General features: G+C 44.0%; 1 protein-coding gene across 2 annotated transcripts in view; it reads left to right on the plus strand.

The window, feature by feature from the left end:
• DYNC2H1 (dynein cytoplasmic 2 heavy chain 1) overlaps positions 1–27,148 on the plus strand; it is a 508,393-nt gene that overhangs the window by 22,135 nt on the left and 459,110 nt on the right. For both annotated transcript variants that reach the window (XM_068266870.1, XM_068266871.1), the window contains exons 4-8: positions 6,032–6,150; positions 7,615–7,759; positions 16,065–16,297; positions 21,106–21,240; positions 21,319–21,432. In XM_068266870.1, the coding sequence (XP_068122971.1) occupies positions 6,032–6,150; positions 7,615–7,759; positions 16,065–16,297; positions 21,106–21,240; positions 21,319–21,432 (746 nt within the window). The remainder of the gene's footprint in view (positions 1–6,031; positions 6,151–7,614; positions 7,760–16,064; positions 16,298–21,105; positions 21,241–21,318; positions 21,433–27,148) is intronic.

A 27,148-nucleotide genomic window follows, 5' to 3' on the forward strand; every position in this document is an offset into this window, starting at 1 on the left:
TTTGCCATTGCTGGTAATTATAACAGTTGTAGGTTAATGAAAGTCAATGGAGGTGATTCCACAAGTTTATCCAAATGGCAAACGTGGGTCCTGCAGCATTTTTGCAGCAATTTTGCTTCAATACAAGGTATAGGAATGCTTCAAATTTCCTTTTCATTTGCTCATACAAAGTGATTATGCTGCAATTTTTAACGCCCCCCCAAGGAAATTGGTTTAAAAATCACTAGCAATAAAATAAAATAAAAAGCTTCAAAAGCGCCAGAAAGCATTACAAGAATCTCTATTAAAAGCACTCAGCAGTTGCATTTCGCTATTTACTGTGGGCCCCATGCCTTCAGACTCCGTTCCTGTTCTAGGGGACCCTGTCATTGGAGAAGTAAGTGAGGAGAAATCCCTGAAAAGTGAATCCAGACAATAATAAAAATGTTATTAGATGTTCTAAACCACATTCTCTCTACAAATCTAAAATAACATTTTAGGGCTGGTACACACTGGCTGTGTTTGCGTTTTGAAAAATGCATAATTATTCACTTGAATAAGAATCGCGCCCAAATCATTGCAATTGATTTTGTTGCGATTTTGATGCAGTTCTCATTCAAGGGAATGAGAATGCGTTTTTCAAAACGCTAACGCAGCCAGTGTGTATTGGCTTTATCTCTGCTTTAAGTATCCTTAAGGCTCCCTGCACACTGCATACTATTCCGATTTTTAATCGTTTTTCCATCCGATTCCGATTTTTAATTGTTACTGCATGCTGCGTTTTTTGATCCGTATTTTGCTGATTGCATTCAGGGAAAATCGGAATTGCAAATCGGAATCGCAAAACGGATTTGCAGTGTGCAGGGAGCCTAAATTGTATTTATTTTTGCTGTGCATTTTTAAAATGCTGGAGTACTTAATAAAATGGGGCATTAAGGCAACCTTCTTGTATGATTTTCCCTTTTTCTTATACTAGCATGTGTTTCCCAGTGTTTACAGTTGAAGCTGTTTCCTACACAGCCATATTCACCTGCTCCTTTTAACACCCATGTAAGCCATAACAGTTAAAACATACATTTGGGCTAGTTCTTGGGGTTTAGGAGTGGGTATGGCATGTGACCTCCAGAAGGTAATTGATGTGGGAATGGCTAATGACATATGACCTCAGGAGGGAGGTGAGTTTGGGAGAGGGTGGTAATGGAATGTGAGTTTGGGAGGGGGTATGACATCTGCCTTCAAGCAAAGCGACTAAAAAACAGGACTTGGATACAAAAAATACACAGAGGGAAGGCTCTGGATGGCATAGAGCCTTCCCAGTGCTCTCTGGGCCCTCGCTCCACTGATGTCCCCATTGAACTATTGAAATTTTACTCCTCGGAAGGCATGAGCAGTATGGACCCACCCATCTTCAAAAGTACTTTTTGAAGCCTTTATGAGGACTTCAAAATGTGTATTTGACCAGTAGGTGGAAGGATGGCGGTGGGCCAAGGACATGGAGAGATGACTGGAAAGGCTTTATGGCATCCAGAGCGTTCCCTCTACATAGTCGAGTAGCTAACCTTTTTTTTCTACATCACTTCAATATTACTTTGAGGTAGGTGAGTTTGGGAGGGGTAATGACATGTGACCTCAGGAGGGAGATGAGTTTTGGAGGGGTAATGGCATGTGACCTCAGGAGGGAGGTGAGTTTGGGAGGGGTAATGGCATGTGACCTCAGGAGGGAGGTGAGTTTTGGAGGGGTAATGGCATGTGACCTCAGGAGGGAGGTGAGTTTGGAAGGGGTAATGACATGTGACCTCAGGAGGGAGGTGAGTTTTGGAGGGGTAATAACATGCAACCTCAGGAGGGAGGTGAGTTTGGGAGGGGTAATAACATGTGACCTCAGGAGGGAGGTGAGTTTTGGAGGGGTAATAACATGTGACCTCAGGAGGGAGGTGAGTTTTGGAGGGGTAATGGCATGTGACCTCAGGAGGGAGGTGAGTTTTGGAGGGGTAATGACGTGACCTCAGGAGGGAGGTAAGTTTTGGAGGGGTAATAACATGCAACCTCAGGAGGGAGGTGAGTTTGGGAGGGGTAATGGCATGTGCAGTGACCTCAGGAGGAAGGTGAGTTTTGGAGGGGTAATAACATGTGACCTCAGGAGGGAGGTGAGTTTTGGAGGGATAATAACATGTAACCTCAGGAGGGAGGTGAGTTTGGGAGGGGGGGGGGGGGATGACTCCTGTGGTCTGCTGCATTTTTGGAATTATTTTTAATGCTCCATTTTAACATTAATCTTAAGTGCAGGAATGAAACATAAAGGTAAGTTGGGGCTTGAATAAAAAGAAGGTACCTTTGAAGCACATTCTACCTACTATTTATCAAAGTATTCAAAGTACTGTATTTCAGCATTATAAAAAAATTCTGCAACAGCTCAGGGACACCATTTCCCTTGAAAAGTAGTCATATTTCACCTCGCTCATCTCCTCACAATCCCATAACCATACACAACTTTAAACACCTTCATCTCCCTGACCCTGACCTCCCCCTCTCTAACGGCTTTTACTGTTTTAACTAAACAATGACTTTCTTCACTAATCTCTAAATCTCACCTCGCCACCTGTGCTTTGGTCTCTATTCCCTTGTGTCTTATCCCCCAGCTCTTGTCTTCCTTCCTCCCTGCTCTAACAACTATTTTCAACCTCTCCATTTTCCCTTCCTCTTTTAACCAAGCAGTCATATCACCACTAATCAAAACACCTTCTGTGGACCCTACAGCTCTCTCTAACTCTCGTCCAGTCTCACTTCTTCCCTTTGCTTCCCAACTGCTGGAGCGCACATCTATTCAGAGCGGTCCTTAGACTTTCTGTCCACTCCTTATTACACCCCTCCAGTCTGGCATCCGATCTCACCATTCCACTGAAACAGTCCTCACCAAAGTTGCAAACAACTTCTTCATTGTAAAATCCAAATGTCAATTTTATGCAGTAATACACCTCAACCTTTCTCTGCCTTTGACACTGTCAATCACTTTTTGCTTCTCCAGACATTCTCGTCACTGGTTGTCAAGTGCCTTGCACATTCCTGGATCAACTCTTACCTGTCTGGACGCTTTTTCACTGTCTCCTATTCCAACTCTATTTCCTCTCCACGCCCGCTATTGGTTGGTGTAGCACAAGGCTCCAATCTATGACCTCTTCTCCATCTATACTCATGGCCTGGGACAATTAATACATTCTTTTGATTTCCAGTATCACCTCTACGCTGATGACACTCAAATTTATCTCTCAGCTCCTGACCTCTCTACACTATTATCTTGAGTCCCTGACTGTCTGATGTTTTTGAATCCATGTCATTCTGTTTCCTCAGACTTAACATGAGCAAAACAGAGACTGTGATATTTCGTCCAAATCTCTTTTATCCCCACCTGTAGTTACCGTTAATGTAGAAAATTCACCAATAACCTCTATTTCCTCCCTTCAGCCTCTTTCTTTCTTCCCCCTCCCTCCTCTTTCCTTCCCCTCCCCAATTCCTTTTCCATTCCCCCCCCCCCCCCATTCCCCACCCCTTTCTTTCCTTCCATGACATCTTTTTTCCATTCTTTTTTGTTCTCCTCTCTCCTCATTTCCTCCACATTTGATGTATAAGGATTAGCAGTGAGCATTCTTGCAAAGATTAGTAGAACTGATTCATGTTCACTAGGTATATATGTTTCTGTACTGTATATGCCATTATATGTATGAAAGAACACAGATAATGCATACTGCCATGACTATTGGGGGAAGGTGGAACCTGATATGTGGGCGGTGCCCTCACCCATGTGCCCGAACGTGCCTGGTTTTTGGCGTGAATGCGCATTGTATCGATTTGGTGCACACCCCTGCTGCGTACCGTATGAAGCCATGTGCGGGTGTCGCATTGTTATCGTTGCCTAGGCAACCGTGCAATGTGTCCGCCGCATTGAAGGCAAATGAGAGCCAGGATTGGCCGGTGGATCGCAGACCCATACCCACAATGTGTCGTGTTCGCTTGGTGGGATGAGCCTGGCTGTTTCCACCACAACGTCTTTGATGACGTATTCGGCGCACGGCAGAGGGAATGGTTACCACGGCAACGTGGTGTGGGCTGTTCCCATCGCTCGGCGGATGTGACGTGGTGTAAGGGCCCCTCGCGGCGGAAGTGATGCCGTCTCCATGACAATTAATACTTGGAGCGATCGGTAACGGTCACAGTGCCCGTGGCGCGAAACGGCAGCCTATGGAATTTGAATGGGGACGGATTTCCGCCCCCATCGGCATTGATGGACACAATGGGGTGAGTGAACACTGCCCACATGGGCAACCTTAGATTGGCATGATACGCATGGTGAGCTCCAATATGCGAGCTAGATGGTAGGTCCTCAGCGTTCAGTTATGCAACATGAGGATTCTCTTATGTGATGATTGGCTTTGTATACAATTGCTCTGTTGTTTATATGTGATGGGAGGAATGAAAGGGAGGAGTTACTTTTGATTGTCATGGGTGGCTATCCACCTCATAGAGAGTATATATTTGATGTGCACTTATCTGGTGAAATTGTTTGTTTGCACTATCTGAAGAAGGGGACCCGCCGTGGCCCCGAAACAATTGTAATTTTTTCATGTGCTGATGAAGCAATAAATTGAACAAATTTGAACCTTGAAAAAGGTGTGCTACCTGGACTTTTATCTCACTGTTTAACATGAGCAAAACAGAGACTGTGATATTTCGTCCAAATCTCTGTTATCCCCACCTGTAGTTACCATTAATGTTGAAAATTCACCAATAACCTCAACTCCTATAGCGTGCTGTCTGAGAGTAACTCTGGACTCCTACTGCTTCCATCTCAAAACTATCTCCAGAATTGTCCCTTACATAGGAGGCTACTAAAATGCTTCTACATGCTCTAATCATTTCTCATCTTGCATACTGTAACACCCTAGTCTGTGGCATAGAAAAAAAAAACTGGAAAAAAAAAAAAGACTGGCACCTCTCCAGTCCCTACTGAACTCTGCTGCTTATCTCATTCACCTCCCTTCCCCATCCTCTGATGCCGCCCCTCTTTGCGAATCCCTTTATTGGCTGCCAATCACTCAAAGGATCCAATTTAAACTTCTAACACTATTATTCAAAGCTATACAAAAGATATGCCTTCCATACATTTCCTTATTAATCTCCAGATATCCTCCCTGCTGGTAACTTCACTCCTCTCGTCATCCAACTTGGTCACCACCTCTCACTCTCACATCCAGGACTTTCACGAGCAGCGTTCTCCCCAGAATTTTTTTCCAACCGGGTGGCATGAAATAGTAGCCGGGTGGCATGAAATAGTAGCCGGGTGGGTTGAGATGAAAATGCAGGGCAACTCTGCTTACAGCATAGGAGGTGAGCCGATGACAGCCGGGTTGTCACCAAATCCAGCCGGGTGGAGCACCCGGCTAAAAGAGCCTGGGGAGAACACTGACGAGTGTCACCTCTCCTTTGGAACTCTCTTCCACAGCCTGTCTGTCTTTCTACAAGCCTGGAAATTTTCAAATGTACCCTCAAAACACACTTGTTCAAACAAGCCTATAATTTGCTATAGCTAGAATTTAAAGCTCACTGCCTCATCTGCTATTCCCTTTGTCTACTCCCCAGTGTCTCCAACCCCATTACCCTCTAGATTGTAAGCTCGCAAGGGCAGGGACCTCCCCCTTTTGTTTCCGGTTTCTGTGCATTTTATCAAATGAACACTCTTCAGTATTGGTGATGTTATTCAAAATACACATCATTTTGTATGTATCTGTACTTGCGTTACTAGTTGTCCTGATTGTATAGTATGTTGAACTGCTCATGTAACTATGCTCCCCATTATTGTATGTTTTTATACATTGTACAGCGCTACAGAAGATGTTGGCACTATATAAATAAAAAATAAAATTATAGAATTTCTGATTAGAAAGTTTAGCCAAGACCTGCAGTTTGTTTTTCTTCTGATATTCACAAGTTAGGTCTGCTGGAGACATATGTTAATGCTGATCTAACACAAAATGTGTGTATTCTCTTTGTATTTCAGGTATCTTAACTCCCTGCGATGAGTTCCAGTTCTGGGCAGATGTAGCAGAAAGCAAGGTGAAACCTAACCTTAGGGAGAGGGCAGCCTATTTTATAACTCTATTTCAAGGGATTGAAAAGGTATTTCTCTTGTTTTATTATATATCTGATGATGCTTTGCTTGTGTACGGCTGGTGCAGAAAAGTGAATGCCAGTGGGAAGTTAGCCATGCACTGTACAATTCTTTAGACCAAAGGGGGGGGGGGGGGGGCAGTTACCTAGCTTTCTTGTTTCTACCTGTACCGCAGTAGCACAGCTCGAAGTACCCATGGTGATGTTGTGCGGCCCTGATCTGCAATGCACGCTGGGAGATATAGTCCATCAACGTGACTTTATCTTTTGTCTTTTTCTGGGGTGGTGCTCACGTCCCTCTTAAGCACATGTACGAGACATGTCACCTGCCACTGCCAGGCAGAGCAGTGTTCTTTTCCTATGCAAGAGTGGGGGAGGCATTGAGGTACGGGAGTGATGTCATATGGTGAGCAGGGTAAGTGGGGAGAACAATGCTTTGGACCATTGCTTGTCCGAAGTGATCCGCCAGTTGGATTGGTGGTTGAGAGGGTCAGTGGTGGTATTTACATCAAAGGATACAACATGCTGCAGAATGCAGACCAATTTTTTTGTACCACAGTGCCACCTGCTGACAAAAAATATATTATAGTATGTGTCAAGAGGAGTAGGAAATGAATATGCCTGTGTGCTACATATTTTCTGACTTAAAGGGGAAGAAACAAGAGCGAGGCCTGGAACCCACTAGGAGCGATTTTCTGAGCGCTTTGTGATTTGAAAAGCTCTTGCTAATGTACTACTATGTGTGTGATCCCACTTGAGCGGTGTGATGTTATAAAGATCCCCAATAGCATTGCATTAGCAAGAGCTTTTTCAAATCACTGGCGCTTCGAAAAGGCTACTAGTGGGTTTGAGCCCTTAATCAGATTAGTTTGCTTTTTCTTACGAGAGTTAACAGAGGTTTCTCAGAGAGAAGTTGGGCACTTACTAAAATTGCTCCGGGTGCGGATACTTATTCACAGGTCTAGTCCACTCAGCCCTGGCTACTTTCTCTCCAGTTTTATTAAGCTGTCAGTGGAGGTCTTAGATCACATCTTACTGGTATTACTAAGGATGCCCTTGTTTTCAGGGGAGATGATGGATTCATTGGCATGTCAAGTGTAATACTTGCTGATGGGGAAGTTCTGTAAAGGTTCTGCTGAAGCAGTCTTTGAATTGTGAAATGTTCGTCTGGCAAAATATTTGCACAGTGGGTTTAAACTGATTTAACATTTTGTTTTTATGATAGGTTTTTAATAACATTGTTTATAGTCTTGTCTTATATTTGGGATAAACTTTATTGTATATTGTACGCTATTTAATTATAATGATTAAAAGCTATGTTTTAGCATATTGGTTGCATAATACTCCTTTAGACCTCATCTCTGTCTATTAAAATTCACTTTGTAATCAGGCTGTCAAAATCTAATTCAGATGGACTGTTGTTTTAGATGCTGTTGTGTTGATGATGTAACAACTTGGAATGTTATATTTTAGTATTATAACAGCCTGGACAATCTACCTTTGGCTGAAGTGGTGGAACTTGTAGAAACTACTAAAGAAACCATGGATGATGTGTGGAGACAGACAGAGCAGGACCCTTTTCCTGAGCACCGTATGAGGCATCTACTGGAGATCACTGGTAGGTCACCATAGGGCACATGGCTTAGTACATACAGGAAGAATGAACACACAGCATTGCTTCCCTCTGGTATCCACGTGTGCCATTATCACCTGCCTCTCTGTAGCAGATGGATAATGTGCTAAGTGAAGACGGAATTCAGTAAACGGCTGTAAGCATTGGCATAACCTTAAAGTGAAACTCCATATTAACTGAAACCATAAAATAAAAATCATCCAATGATAAATCACTTATTTAGCCTACCTAGCTTGTTGTGTTTAGTGTTCACTGTCTGACTTGGAAGAGATGTGGCACCCAGACCTGTATAAAGAAAAAAAACCTGGGGGAATAGGTCCGTACCTTTTTTTTTCTTTTCTTAAAAAAAAAAGTTCAACAGACAGAGCGTCCAAAAAACGGCATAATACTCAAACCCACTAGCAGCCTTTTTTAAGTGCCAGTGATTTGAAAAAGCTCTTGCTAATGCTATGCTAGGGGGGATTTTTATAAAAGCACATTGCTCAAGTGGGATCAGCCCCATAGCATTACATTGGCAAGAGCTTTCAAATCACAACTGCTTAGTAACGTACTGCTGGTGGGTTCCAGGTCTAACTCGCAGGGTTGGGCCGAGGCAGAGGCTGGAGAGGCTCCAGCCTCAGGGCGCAGTGTAGGAGGGGGTGCACAATTCATTCAGTTGTCATTCCCAATTGTGTTTGAAGCAGAAAGAAATAATAAAAGGGGATACATGGCAGTGACTGCAAGTCAGATAACTAGAGATTAAGGTGTTGGGGAGGTTGGGGGCCTTGGGGCGCCTCTTAGTCCAATAGCAATCAGTGTGTGACGGATGGGGGGGAGGGATGGAGGGGCGCACTTTGGTGTCTCAGCCTTGGGTGCTTAAGGACCTTGTCCCAGCTCTGCTAACTCGTGTCTCTTTAAGGGCCACAGTTGGTAAGATCTGTTCACTTGTTGTGTCTTGATATACATTATTGACCAAAGGAAGTTGACTTTTCTTTTTTTTTTTACATATATCAGCCTTATGTTTTTGACGTGTGTGTGTGTATGTATGTATGTATGTATATATATATATATATATATATATATATATATATATATATATATATATATATATATATATATATATATATATATATATATATATATATATATATATATATATATATAAAAATTTTGTGTGCCTCTTAGAAAGCAGCTTCTTGACGCAAAACATGTTAGGCCATTTTGCGGTTTTTGGACCTTCTTGTTAAACCTGAATTTGTTCACAATGTTATCCGGAAAGTTATGAAGATTATGCAAGAATAAGGAGATACCTTATTGGAGCATATATTGTGCTGGTTCCTATAAACACTAATGTACTAATTTCTTGATTTGTGTTGAGCATTTTGGAGGCAGAGTTTGTGTGTGCTCCTCCTGGCCATTCTGCTGTCCCAGAATGCAGGTTAGGGGGCTCATATAGATGCAGCAGCTTTTTAAGGGATGTTGAAAAGAGGTATGATAGATTCAGATTAATAGCAATTTCTATGCAGCCCATATAGGCCCTGATTTGAAAAACCACAGTAAAGTTGCTGTGCACAGGTAACGCACAGAAATGTTACTAGTACTAACACCAAGGAACACCGCCTGTTTACCTATTAGCAGCACGTGCATTGCTAGGATAGCCAGAGAGGTCCCCCAAGTATAAGAAGCCATACAGTGCCCCCCAGTATAGGTAGCCAGAGGGGCCCCACCAGTACAGGTAGCCAGAGGGGCCCCACCAGTATAGGTAGCCAGAGAGAGTGCTCCCTCCACCTTTAATCTCTATGGTGAGAGCGCCATTTGTCATTATGTGATCAGCAATTACCTATTATTCCATGCATTACATAGTAGACAATCGTGAATAAACAAATGATGACATGAATCATATTGCTGTTATTTTAAAGTATATTCAGTTCCTTGTACAAACCTGTAGTTACAAATATAAAACATGTCATATTGCACCACCCTTACCTCTATACCTGGAACATCGGGAGTCTGGCCTAACTAGTGCTCTCTAAGCACTGCGGCAACTTCTCTTTCTGTACTTTCCCTGGGATGCAATGCTTTTGCAATGCCACCAACCTATCATGGTCATTGTATCAAAAGTTCTCAGATATCCCTCTAAGGCAGGTGTCCCCAAACGTTTTGGGCTGAGGGGCGATTCAACGTACTTCATACTGCTGGGGGGCTGGAGTATTCATAAAATGATGTAGAAGTCTTTGCGCGCCAGACAGTGAAGCATACCCAGGTGACAACCTGCAGGCCAATTGGACAGCAGTGTCACCTGATGTGGAATTTGATTGGAAACCAGCGAATTACTGCTTTCTGGCTTCCATGTGGATTGGTGGTGCCAACACTGCTATTCTATATGCGGACCACCAATATTTAAAGAGGGAGCTGACCTCCTCTATAAGTAATACATTTTGTGTGTGTGGGGCCGGTAAAAAAGCCTCAGGGGGCCACATTCGGCCCGCGGGCCTTAGTTTGAGGACCACTGCTCTAAGGGCTAAGGCTTTGTTTTGCTTTATAGTTCCATGTAGTGGAACCTGCATCCAGCACACTCCAAGTATTAGACAAAGATCATCACAATGCTATATGAATGTATGCTTTTAAACATCTTTCCATGAGTCTTCACTGGCCAGCAACTGGTGTTAATACACATTTACATGTCCCAGGCAACATTGACTAAAGTCCCCCATAGGCTGCATCACTAACCCACAGCACTAAGCAATGGAGGGAAGGGGTGTCTGTCCCCCCTGCCAGATGTTCATGTGACTGCTGCTGCACTCACTACCTCATCACTGCCAGAGGAAAAAGGCTGTTAGATGTTCTCATGTTTGCTGGCTCTAATTCAATCATTTAGCAGCCAAATAAAGTAAATCCAAAAATATGTAAATAAGTGATTTTGCGCCCACTGGATCTAAAATCAATACGATTGGCTGCAACAAGTGATAAGTGGGGTTACTCACACCCCCACCGTTCAAGTAAAAATATCTCAGAAAACACTTATGCGCCTATATGTACCATCACATATACATTCTTTTATTCAAAATTATTGAGGTATTCTCTTCTGGTATATGAGATACACAACTGTGAGCTAATAGGACGTAATTAACCACCCTGGCGTTCTATTAAGATCGCCAGGGCGGCTGCGGGAGGGTTTTTTTTAAATTTAAAAAAAACTATTTCATGCAGCCAACTGAAAGTTGGCTGCATGAAAGCCCACTAGAGGGCGCTCCGGAGGCGTTCTTCCGATCGCCTCCGGCGCCCAGAATAAACAAGGAAGGCCGCAATGAGCGGCCTTCCTTGTTTTGTTTAGATCGTCGCCATAGCGACGAGCGGAGTGACGTCATGGACGTCAGCCGACGTCCTGACGTCAGCCGCCTCCGATCCAGCCCTTAGCGCTGGCCGGAACTTTTTGTTCCGGCTACGCTGGGCTCAGGCGGCTGGGGGGACCCTCTTTCGCCGCTGCTCGCGGCGAATCGCCGCAGAGCGGCGGCGATCGGGCAGCTCACGCGGCTGGCAAAGTGCCGGCTGCGTGTGCTGCTCTTTATTTGAACAAAATCGGCCCAGCAGGGCCTGAGCGGCAGCCATCGGCGGTGATGGACGAGCTGAGCTCGTCCATACCGCTAAGATGGTTAACTGATGAAACTTGAATGAAGATAAGCTGGAATTGCTAATCTAAAGCGAAGTGTATTACCCTTATGGGAGTAGAAAGGTGTCATAGGAAGTAGTGCAATTATATGCTAGGAAACAAATTTTACTCAGCGAATCAAGCTATAGGTACCTGTTGTGGTGTGTGCCAGGCGGTGTGCCATAGGGCGGTGGCACTGAGAAAGTTGGTTAGTGTTTTTTGCATTTATAGGTAATTTTATCTGGTTTTATAGGGTATTCATGCCTTTGTATTTATGATTTTGAATAAAAGAATGTATATGTGATGGTACATATAGGCGCATAAGTGTTTTTTGAGCCAAATAAAGTAAAAGGGCTGCAGGGCCAAATTTTTCCTCCTGCTGGGGAAGTGTACCTCCCCCAGCCTGGCAGGGTATGCAGAGCGGGCAGCAGGAAGCTTTCATGGTTACCTGTCTTGAAGGCTGCATTGGCTGCTTCTTCCTCCACTGTGGCAGTGACTTAATCCCTACATGTATTCTTGGTTCTCATCACATGATATGATGTGATTGGATTCCAGGAGACCATATCAGTTTTGCAGCGCCACCTGGAGGTGGAAGAGGGGTGAAGGAATAGTCTCTTCCAGCACCCCTCTTCCACCACGGAGTTGGGCTGTAACACTGACACTGTCTCCTGAATTCCAATTATGACATTGATCGGGACCCAGAAGACTTGTTGGAATTTCAGAGCCACCGGTGGAGGAAGAGAAAAAGCCATCTGGAACGGGTAACTAGAACTGATCCCTGACTCCCACTTGTTTGGCTGCACTAGGCAACCACACAAGATATAAGAATGCCACAGCAGCTTTCAAACAAACATTTTTGTTTGAAGCTGCTAATGGGTTAAAGGCATTGTTTTTTACACAGTTCAGATTAATAGGACAAATACCCATAAAACGTGTTGTCCTTTTAATGCTGAAAGGTCTTCCGAGGCAAACTTGAAAATCTATTTTTTATTCACCTGGGGCTTCTTCCAGCCCTGAGCAGCTGTCTCAGTCCCTCACTACAGCCCCAGTCCTCTTCTTTGTTCCCGCTGGCCGTCCACAATGATGGCGACCCGCTGGTGGGGTCAGGTCTTCTGAGACTGCTGCTTGAGGCTGGAAGAAGACCCAGGTGGGTAAAAGAAGAACTTAAACCACTTGCCGACCGCCCATAGCCAATTGGCGGTGGCAAAGTGGCATGCCCAGGACCGCGTAGATAGCCCCCCAGACCCCCTCTGATCAACTCGCCAGTGCATTGCTTGCATATATTCTCCCCTGTAATCACCTACTGATCACCTATCAATCACCCCGTCACCCCCTGTCACCACCTGTCACTGCTACCCATCATACCCATTAGATCAGACCCTCATCTGCCCCTTGCGGGCACCCAATGACCCGCTCCCACACCCTCAGATCGCCCTCAGACCCCCTTCCCATTACCTCCCCAGTGCATTGCTTGCATCTATTCGACCCTCTATTCACACCCTGAGACACCCATCAATCACCTCCTGTCACCACCTGATCACCCCCCCCCCCAGACCCCTGTTTGCATCCAATCACCCATCAATCACTCCCTGTCACTATCTGCCAATGATATTTTTTAGATTAGGTCCTAAACTGACCCCTGGGGGCTCCTAATCAACCCGCCACACCCTCAGATCCTCCCTAGCCCCCCCCCCATGTACTGTATACATCTATTCTCCCCTGTAATCACCCACTGATCACCTGTCAATCACCTATCAATCACCCATCAATCACCCCCTGTCACCACCTGTCACTGCCACCCATCAGATCAGACCCTAACCTGCCCCTTGTGGGCACCCGATCACCCGCCCACACCCCCAGATTGCCCGCAGACCCACCCTCAGATCACCTCCGAAAGTGCATTGTTTACATCTGCTCTCCCCTCTAATCACCCACTGATCACCCATCAATCACCCATCAATCACCCCATCACCACCTGTCACTGCTACCCATCAGATAAGACCCTAATCTGCCCCTTGCGGGCAACCAATCACCCGCCCACACACTCAGATAGCCCCCCAGACCCCCTCTGATCAACTCGCCAGTGCATTACTTGCATATATTCTCCCTTGTAAACACCTACTGATCACCCTGTCACCACCTGTCACTGCCACCCATCAGAACAGACCCTAATCTGCCCCTTGCGGGCACCCAATCACCCGCCCACACCCTCAAAAATTGATTTTTATTGTTTTTTTTTACAAAGTGTCATTTTCCTTTAACTTGTGATAAAAAAATAAAATCTTCTATGAACTCACCATACACCTAACAGAATACCTTGGGGTGTCTTCTTTCTAAAATGGGGTCATCTGTGGGGTTCCTATACTGCCCTGGCATTTTAGGGGCCCTAAACCGTGAGGAGTAGTCTAGAAACCAAATGTCTCAAAATGACCTGTGAATTCGACGTTGGGACCCTTAGCGCACCTAGGCTGCAAAAAAGTGTCACACATTTGGTATCGCCGTACTCAGGAGAAGTAGTATAATGTGTTTTGGGGTGTATTTTTACACATACCAATGCTGGGTGGGAGAAATATCTCTGTAAATGGACAATTGTGTGTAAAAAAAAAATAATCAAAAAAATCTCATTTACCGAGATATTTCTCCCACCCAGAATGGGTATGTGTAAAAATACACCCCAAAACACATTATACTATTTCTCCTGAGTATGGCGATACCACATGTGTGACACTTTTTTGCAGCCTAGGTGCGCTAAGGGGCCCAACGTCCTATGAGCACCTTTAGGCTTTACAGGGGTGCTTACAATTTAGCAAAATGCCTGGACAGTAAACACACCCCACAAATGACCCCATTTTGGAAAGTAGACATCCCAAAGTATTCAGAGAGGGGCATGGTGAGTCCGTGGCAGATTTCTTTTTTGTTTGTCACAGAAATGGAAACTATTTTATTTTTATTTTTTTTTGTCACAAAGTGTCATTTTCCGCTAACTTGTGACAAAAATAAATTCTTCTATGAACTCACCATGCATCTTAGTGAATACTTTGGGATGTCTTCTTTCCAAAATGGGGTCATTTGGGGGGGTATTTATACTATTCTGGAATTTTAGCACCTCATGAAACCTGACAGGTGCTCAGAAAAGTCAGGGAAAATGGGAAAATTCACTTTTTGCACCATAGTTTGTAAACGCTATAACTTTTACCCAAACCAATAAATATATACTTAGGCCTAGTGCACACCAGAGCGGTTCGGCATCGTTTTGCGATCCACTTGCGGCTGCGGATACGCCTGGTTAATGTATTTCAATGGGGGTGTGCACACCAGAGCGGGAAGCGTTTTGCAGATATGCATACTCCCGGGCTGCTGCAGATTTTGGATTGCGGAGGCGTTTCTGCCTCCAATGTAAGGTATAGGAAAACAAACCGCTCTGAAAAACGTCAGTTCAGAGCGGTTTTCCAGGCGTTTTTGTTACAGAAGCTGTTCAGTAACAGCTTTACTGTAACAATATATGAAATCTAGTACACCAAAAACGCTTCACAAAACCGCAAAATGCTAGCTGAAACGCTACAGAAAAATAAGAAAAAGCGTTTCAAAATCTGCTAGCATTTTGCGGATCTGCTAGCGGTTTTTGGTGTTCACCAGGCCTTATTGGATTTTTTTTTTTATCAAAGACATATAGCACAATAAATTTGGACAAAAATGTACCGTATATAGAAATTTTACTTTATTTGAAAAATGTCAGCACAAAGTTAAAAAGTCATTTTTTTGACAAAGTTCATGTCTTTTTTGATGAATATAATAAAAACTAAAAATCACAGCAGCAATCAAATAGCACCAAAAGAAAGCTGTATTAGTGACAAGAAAAGGAGGTAAAATTCATTTAGATAGTAGATTGTATGACCGAGCAATAAACCGTTAAAGCTGCAGTGGTCTGAATGAAAAAAAAAGTGTCTGGTCCTTAAGGCTGGTTTCACAGTGGGACGTTACAGGCGCACGTTAGAGCAGCCTGTAACGCAGCCCACCGCACAGTAATGAAAAATCAATGGGGCTGTTCACAGTGCAGACTTTCCGTTACATTGTAACGCTGCGTCACAAGACAACGTACTGCATGCAGTACTTTGGACGTGGCTGAGCCGCGTTAGACTGCTTGCACATGCTCAGTAATGTTGGGGAGGAGCGGAGAGCGGCCAGGCACATGGCTAATTAATATGCACTGCACGTTATGACGTGCAGTGTTTACTTCCTGGAGCAGCCGCTCTGTGCGGCGATTGGCCGGCGGGACCACGTGATGCCGCATGCGCACAAGAGTGCGCATCACGGCATCACTGACGCCAGAGTGAGCTGCACAACGCGGCTCACTCTGACGTCCAGATCCAGCACCACCAGGCGTTGAGTTAGGGGGACGTTATGCGACCTTAACGCCCCCTCTAACGCAACGTCCTGGTGTGAAATTAGCCTTAAGGTGATGTAATTAACATCAGCTAGTCAGGGAGCTCATACACATAAACCAAGCTGTGCCGCTAAGTGCCTGCACCAAACAAGGAAAATTAGTTACAAGGAATTGGGCATTGCAGCAGTTTATATTGAAAACGATTTTTGAGATTCCTACATCTTGTCTGCTTACTCTTATATTTCTTCACTGCTCTAATAATCTTTCATGTGTCTCAGGAAATGCTTTGGGGAGATGTGTGCAGAAGAGTATTGGAGCGCTGAACTTATGGACAGACCCATTCCCTGTGGTGAAGGAGAACCTGCGGGCGGGGATTACTGTTTGTGAACAGTGGACTGCAGCATGTGAACACCTGACTGGACAGCTGTGGCGCCGCTATATGCCTCACCAATGGAAAAATGAAAAATATTTCCCAGAATTCCTTCACAAACTAGGCAAACGTCTGGAAGAGGTATTGTTGTCGTGTCAGGCCTTGTGCTTCCACAGGAAGTCTACACTGCAAATGTTATCAATCCATGAATGTCCAAAGCTTTCTAGGAAGCAGTACAGTTGTGCTACTGTGAGAGGAAGTCCAATAAGCTTACATCAGAAGAGCGCTTTTATGAAAAATCCACCCCAATAAAATTGCATGTTTGCCTGGAACTATTAATGCTTAGTCCTGTGTGCTTGAATTATTGTAGTTTAAGCTTCTTAGACATTTTTACTTGTCTTATGGGCCACTGACACTTCAGCTCTTTTGCTTTATTCAGAGCACCTTTATTGGCTGCCACTAGGCTGTTCTGTACAACCCCTCATTAATATTGTGAGCATAAGAGAAACCGATGACATAAAGACTATCTAATGCAAGAAGGTTTGTTTCACAAAGGTGTAAAATGTAGACCTCTATAGGGGGTTTTATCACCCCTATAGACGTCCGCGATACTGCCAGCTCAAAGCAAACCTATATCATGGATGTACGGAATAATAATTGAAATATATGTATAGATATAATAAGTAACAATTACCATTACTTATTTGTTTTTTGTTGCAGTAAGTTTTAAAATTCAGGATTTAAAGGACCACGATTGTGAAAAATGTAAAATGCATGTAAGCACATACAAATAAGTAGGTTTCTTCCAGAGTAAAATGAGCCATAAATTACTTTTCTACTATGTTCCTATCGCTTACATTAGGTAGTAGAAATCTGACAGAACCAACAGGTTTTGGTCTAGTCCAGGCATGGGCAAACTTGGCCCTCCAGCTGTTAAGGAACTACAAGTCCCACAATGCATTGCAGAAGTCTTACAGCCACAGTCATGACTCCATAAAGGTAAATGCATTGTGGGACTTGTAGTTCCTTAACAGCTGGAGGGCCAAGTTTGCCCATGCCTGGTCTAGTCCATCTCTTCATGGGGGATTCTCAGCATGGCCATTATTCTTTATAAAGACACTGTTTGAAAAGGATTTATACAAAGATGCTGGCCAGCCTCCCTGCGCACTGCATACTTTTTTGGCAGTTGGACTGAGCAACTGCTATTCACAAAGTGCTTTTGAAAATAACGAAAACCCTGAGAATCCCCCATGAGGAGATGGGCTTGTCCAAAACCTGTCGGTTCTGTCAGATTTCCATTACCTACAGTAAGTGACCGCAACATAGGAGAAAAGTAATTTGCGTCTCATTTTACTCTGGAAGTAATGTACTCCACATTTGTATGGGTTTACATGTATTTTTTAAGTTTATGATTTTCGCGATAGTGGTCCTTTGAATTTTACCTAAAGTAAAAAATAAACAAAAAAAACACGAAATACTTGCCTCAGTAGACGAAAGCCTCTGGATAGTCCAGAGGGTTCCCTGATCTCCTTACACCCCTATGTTGGAGCGCTGGTCACTCTAAATCACTGTAAAACATATTGGGCAGGATTCACGAAGATTTCCCCATATTTTCACCTTATCTATGTTACTTTTTAAAGCTTCCAAAGAACAAAAATATAATATAATTAAGGTATGAAAAGTAATATTGAAATGAAGTTAATCAGGAACAACTTACTTTGGGTGATTATTTTGCTTTTAGGCAGGGAACACACTTGACTTTCAGTTTTCCGCGCGCGTTTTTCTGCATACTTTTTCTGCACACCAAGTGTGTTTCCATGCAGGAAAACGCGCGCGTTTTTTCACAGCAGCTGATGTAAATGATAGAGAAAACTGCCAAAATGTGCAGAATCAGGATGCAGAATGTCAGTTTTTTTTCTGCGCGCGAACAAGACATTAAGTGTGCACTAGCACATTGATTAACATGAGTTCTCAGTTTTTCTGTGCAGAAAACGCGCACGAAAACAGTCAAGTGTGTTCCCTGCCTGAAAGAGAACCCGAGGCGGTGTTCTGACGATGCAATCCACGTACAGAGGCTGGGTCTGCCTATACTGCCCAGCCTCTGTTGCTATTTCTACCCCCCCTAAGTTCCCCCTGCGCTCTGCTGTCCCCCATAAATCACTATTTTTACCTAGCCGCGATCCCGCTAGAACCCCAACTTCCCCGAATAGCTTCTGTTGTTGCTATGGCGACGATCGCACATGACGTCTGCGCAGTCCCGATCCTCCCCATAGCAGCACCTGGAGGCTATTGAAGAGGCTGCGCCATCGCGGGTTTCGGGGGGAGGTATGTATAAGGGCGGCGATCGGGTGCATCAGAGGGTGCCGGCGGCGATCAGGGGACACGTGTAGCTAGCCAAGTGCTAGCTACATGATCTAAAACAATTTTTATTAAAAAAAAAAACACCCGGGGCCATGCGATCCCCTGCGGCGGTATGGACGAGCTGAGCTCATCCATACCGCTCAGGTGGTTAAGGCCATCCTGGAATGTTTGCATTCCGTTTTTTTTCCCCCAGAGATTATTATTATTATTAATAATGTATATAGCGTCAACATCTTCCATAGTGCTGTACAACAGCATACAGGGTATAACAATACAAAATAAACAATACAACAGTCAACAGTACAAGACAGTAGTAGATTATCGCTGATGCAATGAACAAATCAGCTACATAATTTTTATATAGGGGTGGAAGATGTGTACACAAATTACACAGCTTTGTGAGACAACGGGGAAGCTCTACACGCCTCTGTTGGTAGTCACTCAGATGCAGCCTGGTTTTAGGATGCATTGCCATCTCTCCTTTGTACCTGTTCATTACTTGTATCTCTCTTTGCTGGGAGATTATGTGCTTGCGGAGTACAGAATTCACAGATGTTTGGTTCATGTACAGATAGGGAACAGGCAGTAATGGCAAATCGTGTATGATTCTGGCCTCTCTGGATTCCATACTTGATAAATGCAGGCTCTCCCCATCACATTGGAAGCAGGAAGTGCAGGACTGATGACGAGTATTTTCCTGGTTAGCCAGTGGAAGTATGACATTGCACTGCATAGATGATCTACATCAGGGGTCCCCAAACTTCCTCGGTCAAGGGCCAGGTCCATATACTTCAGACTGATGGGGGCCGGAACATACATAAAATGATGTTGAAAAACATTACATTGAATCTAGGTATTGATTCCCCCCAATCATGCCCGGAGGAGAACTAGCAGCAGCCAGCCAGTCAAGCGGCGCCTGAAGAACGTCTTTGTGCACCAGACAGCGACTCATACCCAGGTGACAACATGCCGTCCAGTTGGACAGCATTGTCACCTGATGCAGAATTAGATTGGAAGCCAGCGAATGACTGCTCGCTGGCTTCTACTGTGTGTGGATGGGTGGTGCCAGCACTGCTATTCTATATGCGAGCAGCCAATATTTAAAGGTGCAGTGGGCTGTATCTATAAGTTATATATTTTATGTTTGGGGGGTCAGTGAAAAAGCCTCGGGGGGCCGCATTTGGCCCGCGGGCCGTAGTTTGATGACCACTGATCTAGATATTAGCAGAAAACAAAAGAAAGATTAGCCTACTTTCACGTGTACATACTAAGAACAGATGCTGGTATACCCATAGAGCAGTACTGCTACTGGCCAGCATCTATACATCAAAAATAAGAACTGATATTTTTGGATTACACCGAACTGACAAAACAAGATGCTTTTGCAGGGGTAGGCACAAAGACTGTACACATGATTATGCCCAGAAAGAAACAAAAGAAGAAGTCTGCTTCTGTGCAGTCTCTGAACATCCAAAATGATGATTACTATTGATTTATGAAGCACCAACTTATTCCATGGTGCTGAACAGAGAAAGAAACAAACATGGGGTACATAATAATATAAATGATGGTTATGCACAAAGCACACTGAGTAATGCCACTATTAGTACACACATTCCCATTTGCAGCAATTTACCCTGTGGTAAGTGATGCTTTGAGGAAAGGAAATCCTGACCACAACAATTTTCAAGGAAAGGGGTGAAGGAAAGATACTAGGCTGCAGGAAGGGGGGTGAAGAATTGCTGCACATGGAGGCCTGGAAGAGGTATTGGCTGCGCTTAAGGGACAGGAAGGGTTAATGGCTGCAAAACTGTATGCAATGCAGTCATTAACGCCTCCTGGGCCCCAAGTTCAGCCAACTTTGCCGAGTAGACTTCGTGCGCTTCTGTCCGCTTTTTTTCAGCACATAATGTTAAACAGATACATGTTGCTGAAAAAAGCGCACAGAAGCGGATAGAAATGCATTGGTGTGAATGAGCCCTTATACTTGAGTCAATTAAATATTCCAGCTTAAGAGGATTGACTATTGGAGTCGACTTATAAACGAGATCGACTTGTATTCAAGTATATACGTTAAATTGTTACTGTAGGGACTTCGCTTTGATAATAGGGGTGACAGTCTACACACAACAGACAATAAGCAATAAGGTACACAATGCCAGATTCTACACTGAAGTAATAGTCTCAGTAATTCAGTTTGAAGTTACTCTGTGAGCAGAGTGCACAGGTACACAAGGAGGGAGGGCGCGGCCAAAGGCTCACAAACTAAAGGGAGGGGCTGGTAACGCTACAGGAGGGGGCTGAGTGGAAATTACCCTGGTGTGATGTCGAATTGTTGTTAAATTGTGGTAAATTCAATTCGATTGCTTCACCCTTATAACACTGCCCTTTGAACGCAAACTGACGTCAGCCATGAACTGACTAGAGGCCTTGCATATATACGCAGTCTGAACAAATGTAATCAGTATGGCCTACTCAGCTGAGTGAATTAGCATTATGTTCAGAGTGCACTGCATGCATTATAGATGTGTTCTTTACATTATGGAATGTGTTCTTTTATTATGGAGATTCACTATTGCCTCTTCTAGGTGTTCACTATTAGGATGATGCATGAGAAGCTGGCCTATTTCCTCCCCTCCAGCGAAGATCACACACAGCGCCATGGCAAAGTGTTTGAACCTTTCTCTGGACTGAATCCGGTGCACTACAACCCATACACAGAGGTAGGACAAGGCTCCCGATAGGTCGGGTTCTGCTGATTGTGTACCCGAATCTGATTCTAGTATTTATTCTCCTTCCAGCCTCTCTGGAGAGCCGCTGTTTCCCAGTACGAGAGAATAATTGAACCCGCAGAGGAGAAAATAGCAAGAAAACTAAAATCCTACTTTTCTGAGATTCATGACAGTCCACAGCAGGTGATTATGTGTGCAGGAAAGTGACCTATCACATTGCTTGCTTCTGGAGGGGATGACACAGGATTGCCACATTGGCCTTGCAGGCACCAGAGTGGAGAGTCTCTTTTACCCTGGCATGAGACTGGCAGAGAGAGAAGTGCTATAAGCCGAGCAAACTTGTAGCTACTGTTGCTTCATGTATCCCTATAGAGCATGCATGCCAAACTCTGTCCCACGGGACAAAGTCTTACCCTCAGGGCCATCACATTTGGCCTGCAAGTGGTTTCCAGTTTGCATTATGTTTGGCTGACTCTAGACTCAAGAAAAGCTATTGAGGGGGTGAAGCCCTAGATCACCAGGAAACCCATATAGGGGAGGAAGGGGGAAAGCACTACGCACTAGGGAACTGTAAAGGATAGGGAAGTGGGTCACTAGACACCAGGGAACTGTATAGGGGAGGGAGGAAGCTACTAGATGCCAGGGAACTGTATAGGGAAGGGAGGAGGCCCACTTGACACCGGGCAACTGTATAGGATGGGGGGGGGGGGGAGCATTAGATACCAGGGAACTTTATAAGGGAGGGAGATGGCCACTAGATATTGAGGTTGGCCCTAGATTTGGTCCCAGTGTTCAATTTCGGCTTACTTTTTATTTGAGTTTGACACCCCTGCTATAGAGATTTAATCACAACTAACTTATTGGAACAGCCCATAGCTCAGTCTTCAGTTGAGTTCCGGGTTTGGGGGTTGGGACAGCATCACTCTGGTACTGCAGGCATCTGTGTAGAACTAATTTGTGATATTTGGGAACTCACAGAGCTCAATTAGATCAGATGACTGATTTTTATGTCTCTGATTTGGCTCGTCACAATCTTGTCTTAATTCTGCTTCCGCTTTAAGTCGAAAAAGAAGCAGGAAACAGAACTGAGACAAGATAGTGAACAGCAATTGGAGATCTGCAAATATATCTTATTATCCAGTCCATCACAAGCATCTCCATGACTTCTTCTTGAAAACAACATTTGTGCAGAATAAACTGATCATGTGGCATTGTAAGGAGTCGAATGGATACAGGCAGTAATTCTCTCCACTTCACACAGAGAAATCAATATTGTGGCCTGATCAGTTTATTCTGTGGAAATCTTTTGTAAGTAAATCCTAGAGAGCGACTTTCTTTGATCAGGAGACTGATTTGCAGATGTTTGATGGACTGTTCTTGGTTATGTAGTTCTAGTGCCTTCATTTGTTGCCATGATGTCTAACCAGGCCCGGATTTACCTTACAGGAGCAGCCTATAGGCACAGATGTCCAGGCACCTTAGAATTTGTCCTCTATGAGCCTACAAACCCCCACTAAACAGCACCGCAAGTGTGCTGGCTTGCCCAGTGGTCACTTCTCCTTTATTACCCTTTCATAGGTAGCTTCAGGTGCCCCTTAGTATTAGTTAGCCAGAAGTACCCTCAATAATAAGTAGCTAGATGTGCCCCCAAGTATTAAGTAGCTAGAGGAACCTCAGTATTAAAGGGAACCAGAGCTGAAAAAAATAAGGATTTTATACATACCTGGGTCTTCCTCCAGCCCCATATGCGCTGATCGATCCCACACCGCCGTCCTCCTCTGTCCGCAGCTGCGAGATCCGGCTCCCCGCTGTTCCGTCAGTCGGAGCCAGTCTAAGCGTAGCAGAAGTGCACTCTTTGCGTATCTCTGCAGCAATGTATGGAGAGATACGTAGAGGGCGCATTTCTCCTGCGTAGCGCGGCTCCGATGACGTCACTGACGGGAGCCGGTTCACCTAGATGCGGGCAGCGGTGGATCGCGGCGTGGGATCGATCAGCGCGTATGGGGCTGGAGGAAGCCCCAGGTATGTATAACTTCTTTTTCATTTTTTCAGCTAGGGTACATCTCTGGTACCCTTTAAGTAGCTAGAGTTCCCTGTCTGAAGGTAGATGTCATCAGTGGAATGCTGTGAGCTGGGTGAGTAATCTCTCATTTACACTCTCTTTAGGACTCTGCATGTGTCTAGAGTGCCTTATGGTTAATCCGTCCCCGTGTCTAACAGTTGATTTCTCTTCATGTGGGAATCACAAAGCCATTCAGACACCAAAAACTTAATCATCTGATGGAAAAAAAATCACAATATTCTCCTTGGATTCTCCCCAAAGTGAATTTCTAAGGGATAAATGGATAATCTGTGTCTAAAATCATGCAAAACTTGCTACATATGTCGGAGCTTGACTTGCACTGAGTACCGTAGTTCAGCATCAGATTCTGGAGCACTATTCCTACAGCTGAAATAAAGTCTAATGAATAGAGCAGTCCACAGTGCGTCACAGTGGAAACTGTGTCTACAATAAAATGACATTGTTAATAAAGGTATTGCTGAACATACCTGTTGTAGTCACTGGGGTTTCTGCAATGTGGCTGTTACGAAGTAATCTCACTATAGCATCATAAATAATCGATTCTTCCTCTAAAGTTGGTCATATCCTATGAGATCTATTTTTTGGGCACATCAGAACAAAGTCTGCATGTGAATGGTAGGCTTAAGATTTCTGGTTATTCAGGTGAACGATTGATAACTTCCAGTTTTGCTACTCTTCACTATTAGAGCAAGAGATTGTCTTATATCAACCTCAGTATCAAACAAATGGCATGGTTTCAAGAGATTTTTTTATAAAATGTAAAATGTATATCATATCTAATGTCAAAGCTGTTGAACAATCTAATCTATTGAACAATAGTGTGTGGCCACCTTAAAGTGGTATGAATCTCAAAATTGTGTTTTTACTCAAAAATACATTCTGGATGCAGGACAAATTATCAGATTGTTTTATATGCTAATAAAGTAGAGCACGTTATCTGCCCTACCCCCATCCCCCAAGGGCAATCCTATCAATTAGCTTGTAAGTGAAGTGGAGGTAGAGTATTAACCACTCTGCGACCACCTAATGCAGAGTGTCTTCCTTGTTTCTCACTCATGCACCGCCAAGTGATCTTGCGATGCGGGATATTAGCAGGGAGCTCGCTCAAGCTTCCGTAAACAAACACAGCGGGGCTCTATGATCAGCCTGCCAGCCCGCAATCCCAGCTGGCAGGCTGTTTCAAAGGACAAAAACTGAAATAAATGTGTAAATGTGTACAGCGCTGTGATCTACCACATCACTGTGCAGGGGACAGCATTGTCACTTAGCTGTCCCCAGGAGTGGCTTACAATCTAATCCCTCTCATAGGCATCAGCCACAAGGAAGCTCTATTAGTGATAAGAAAAGGAGGTAAGATTAATTTGGATGGTAATTTGTATGGCCCCGCAATAAACTGTTAAAGCTGCAGAGCCCTGAATTGTAAAAAAATGGCCTGGTCACTAGGGGAGGTATAAACCTGTGGTCCTCAATTTGTTACCCCTTCTAGTAGCTTCAAACCAGTTTGTACCTTTTTTCCCCTATGTCTTATGCTGTGTGTAATGCTTTATGCCATACATGAAATCTGAGCTTCATCCCATTTAAGCATCTTCCAATCCATGCTTTATTTTCAGCTGCTGACAATATATGGCCTCGATTCATCAACACTTAGCAAATTTGTTAACAACAGTTTGGTAAAATACCGAATTTGTTAACTTCATTTCAGGATTCATCAAAGTTATCTACAGCTGTTAGCGAACATTCGGTAACGATTCGCTAAAACGGAATAAAGTGCAATTCATGAAAAAGAAAGTGGGCGTGGTTTAGCGTTACATTTAGGATTAGTTATCTCCTTCACTGCTCTGTCGTTATTCCTGTCAAATCATTGCTGACAGAGAAGATGGAGCCATTTGAAGTGGTTATGTATCAGCTGAGAGTGATTCAAAGGCGCAGAAGGGCAAGAATAAGGTCTGCAACCATATAAATTTGTAAGAGAATAGATTTATTTGCTATAACACGACATCTGCATTTCTCTTGAATCATCTTGTAAGAGAACACAGGCAGTGTCAGGGTTAACTAATTTGCTAGCTGCACTATAATTTTTTAGAAAAGGCTCCTATCAAATTGTGGGATTGTCCCAACCACTTTCAGAATCCTGGTCCAGGTGTTAAGCCCTATTCAGAATGTTGCTACGTAGTGTTCAAAGGACTGCCTTTTACCCACAATTCCATGGGAATTTTATGGCCTTGTGTTAAAGTACCACTGTAAAATGGAAATATCGACACGTTACCGAATGTTTACCGAATTGTTATCGAATTCACACCGAATGAGGAAAAACCTTGATGAATACAACTAGAAATCGCTAAACTTCCAATTCGGTAATTTAACAAACTGGAAAAAGTTATCTCAAAGAGAATGATGAATCGAGGCCATATGAGCAAATCCTGTAAAGAGGTTTTCCTACTGCAAAAACTTGTGAATGATTTTTTTATTATTTAGTCTGCTGTAGTGGAGTACCGGTATTAAAGGGACTCCGAGCAGTGCAGAAACTATGGAAAGATGCCTATCATTTTAAAGCTCTCTTTCTCCTCTTTCCAATGATATATAAACCGCTGCCCTACGCCTTTTAGTTTTCGCTATTTTCGCGATTGAAATTGCCGCGCCCGTGATTTCAATCGCGAAAATAAAGAAAACTAAAAGGCGTAGAGCGACGATTTAGGTGTCGCCAGAAAGAGAGCTTTAAAATGATATCCATCTTTCCATAGTTACATTGTATTACACAGGCCGACTTTTTCTGCTGAATGGAGCTGCTGACACTGGGGAAAGTGTCGTCCTGTGTAATACAAGTAACTATGGAAAGATGGATATCATTTTAAAGCTCTCTTTCTCCTCTTTCTGGCGACACCTAAATCGTCGCTCTACGCCTTTTAGTTTTCTTTATTTTCGCGATTGAAATCTCGGCCGCTGCAACTTCAATCGCGAAAATAGCGAAAACTAGAAGGCGTACGGCGGCGGTTTATATATCATTGTAAAGAGGAGAAAGAGAGCTTTAAAATGATATGCATCTTTCCATAGTTTCTGCACTGCTCGGAGTCCCTTTAAAGGGAAACTTAACTGGCGAGGAAAAAAAAATTCACTTACCTGGGGGCTTTCCCAAGCCTCCTGCAGCCGTCCTGTGCCTGCGCCAGTCCTTCGGTGCCCTCCGGTCTCCCTCCGCCGCTAAGTTTCGTTTTCGGACGACTGCCAGTTGTCCTCGGGTGCGTTTGGCATCATGCGGACGCACTTTACGGCTCTTTGCGACGGGGAATGCGGAAGAAGAGGACGCTTTGCCCGAGGACGACTGGCAGTCGTCCGAAAACGAAACTTAGCGGCGGAGGGAGACCGGAGGGCACCGAAGGACCGGCGCGGGCACAGGACGGCTGCAGGAGGCTTGGGAAAGCCCCCAGGTAAGTGAATTTTTTTTCCCCGCCAGTTAAGGTTCCCTTTAACTACCAAGATATCAGTTTCATTTGGAATGTTTAATTCTACTTAAAGGGAACCTGTACTGAGTAAAATTATTTAAAATAAACACATGAGGTAACTTCAAATGAACATTACCTAGTTACCTTGCCATCAGTTCCTCTCAGAAGCTCACCATTTTCTTCTGACCATGATCCCTTCGAGTTCTGACAACCTTTTGTCAGAAATGAAATATATCAGTTGCTGTCAGTTATATATCAGTTGCTGTCAGTTACAGCTGAGAGGAGAACTGATGTGTCCAAGTTTCCCTATGGCTCAAGTGGGCTATGTTACAGTTTAACTGTGTGCTGACCAAAAAGCTGTTGTGTAATGGCCATTTTC

The sequence above is a fragment of the Hyperolius riggenbachi genome, chromosome 2, assembly GCF_040937935.1.
Source record: "Hyperolius riggenbachi isolate aHypRig1 chromosome 2, aHypRig1.pri, whole genome shotgun sequence".
NCBI classification, from domain to species: Eukaryota; Metazoa; Chordata; class Amphibia; order Anura; family Hyperoliidae; genus Hyperolius; species Hyperolius riggenbachi.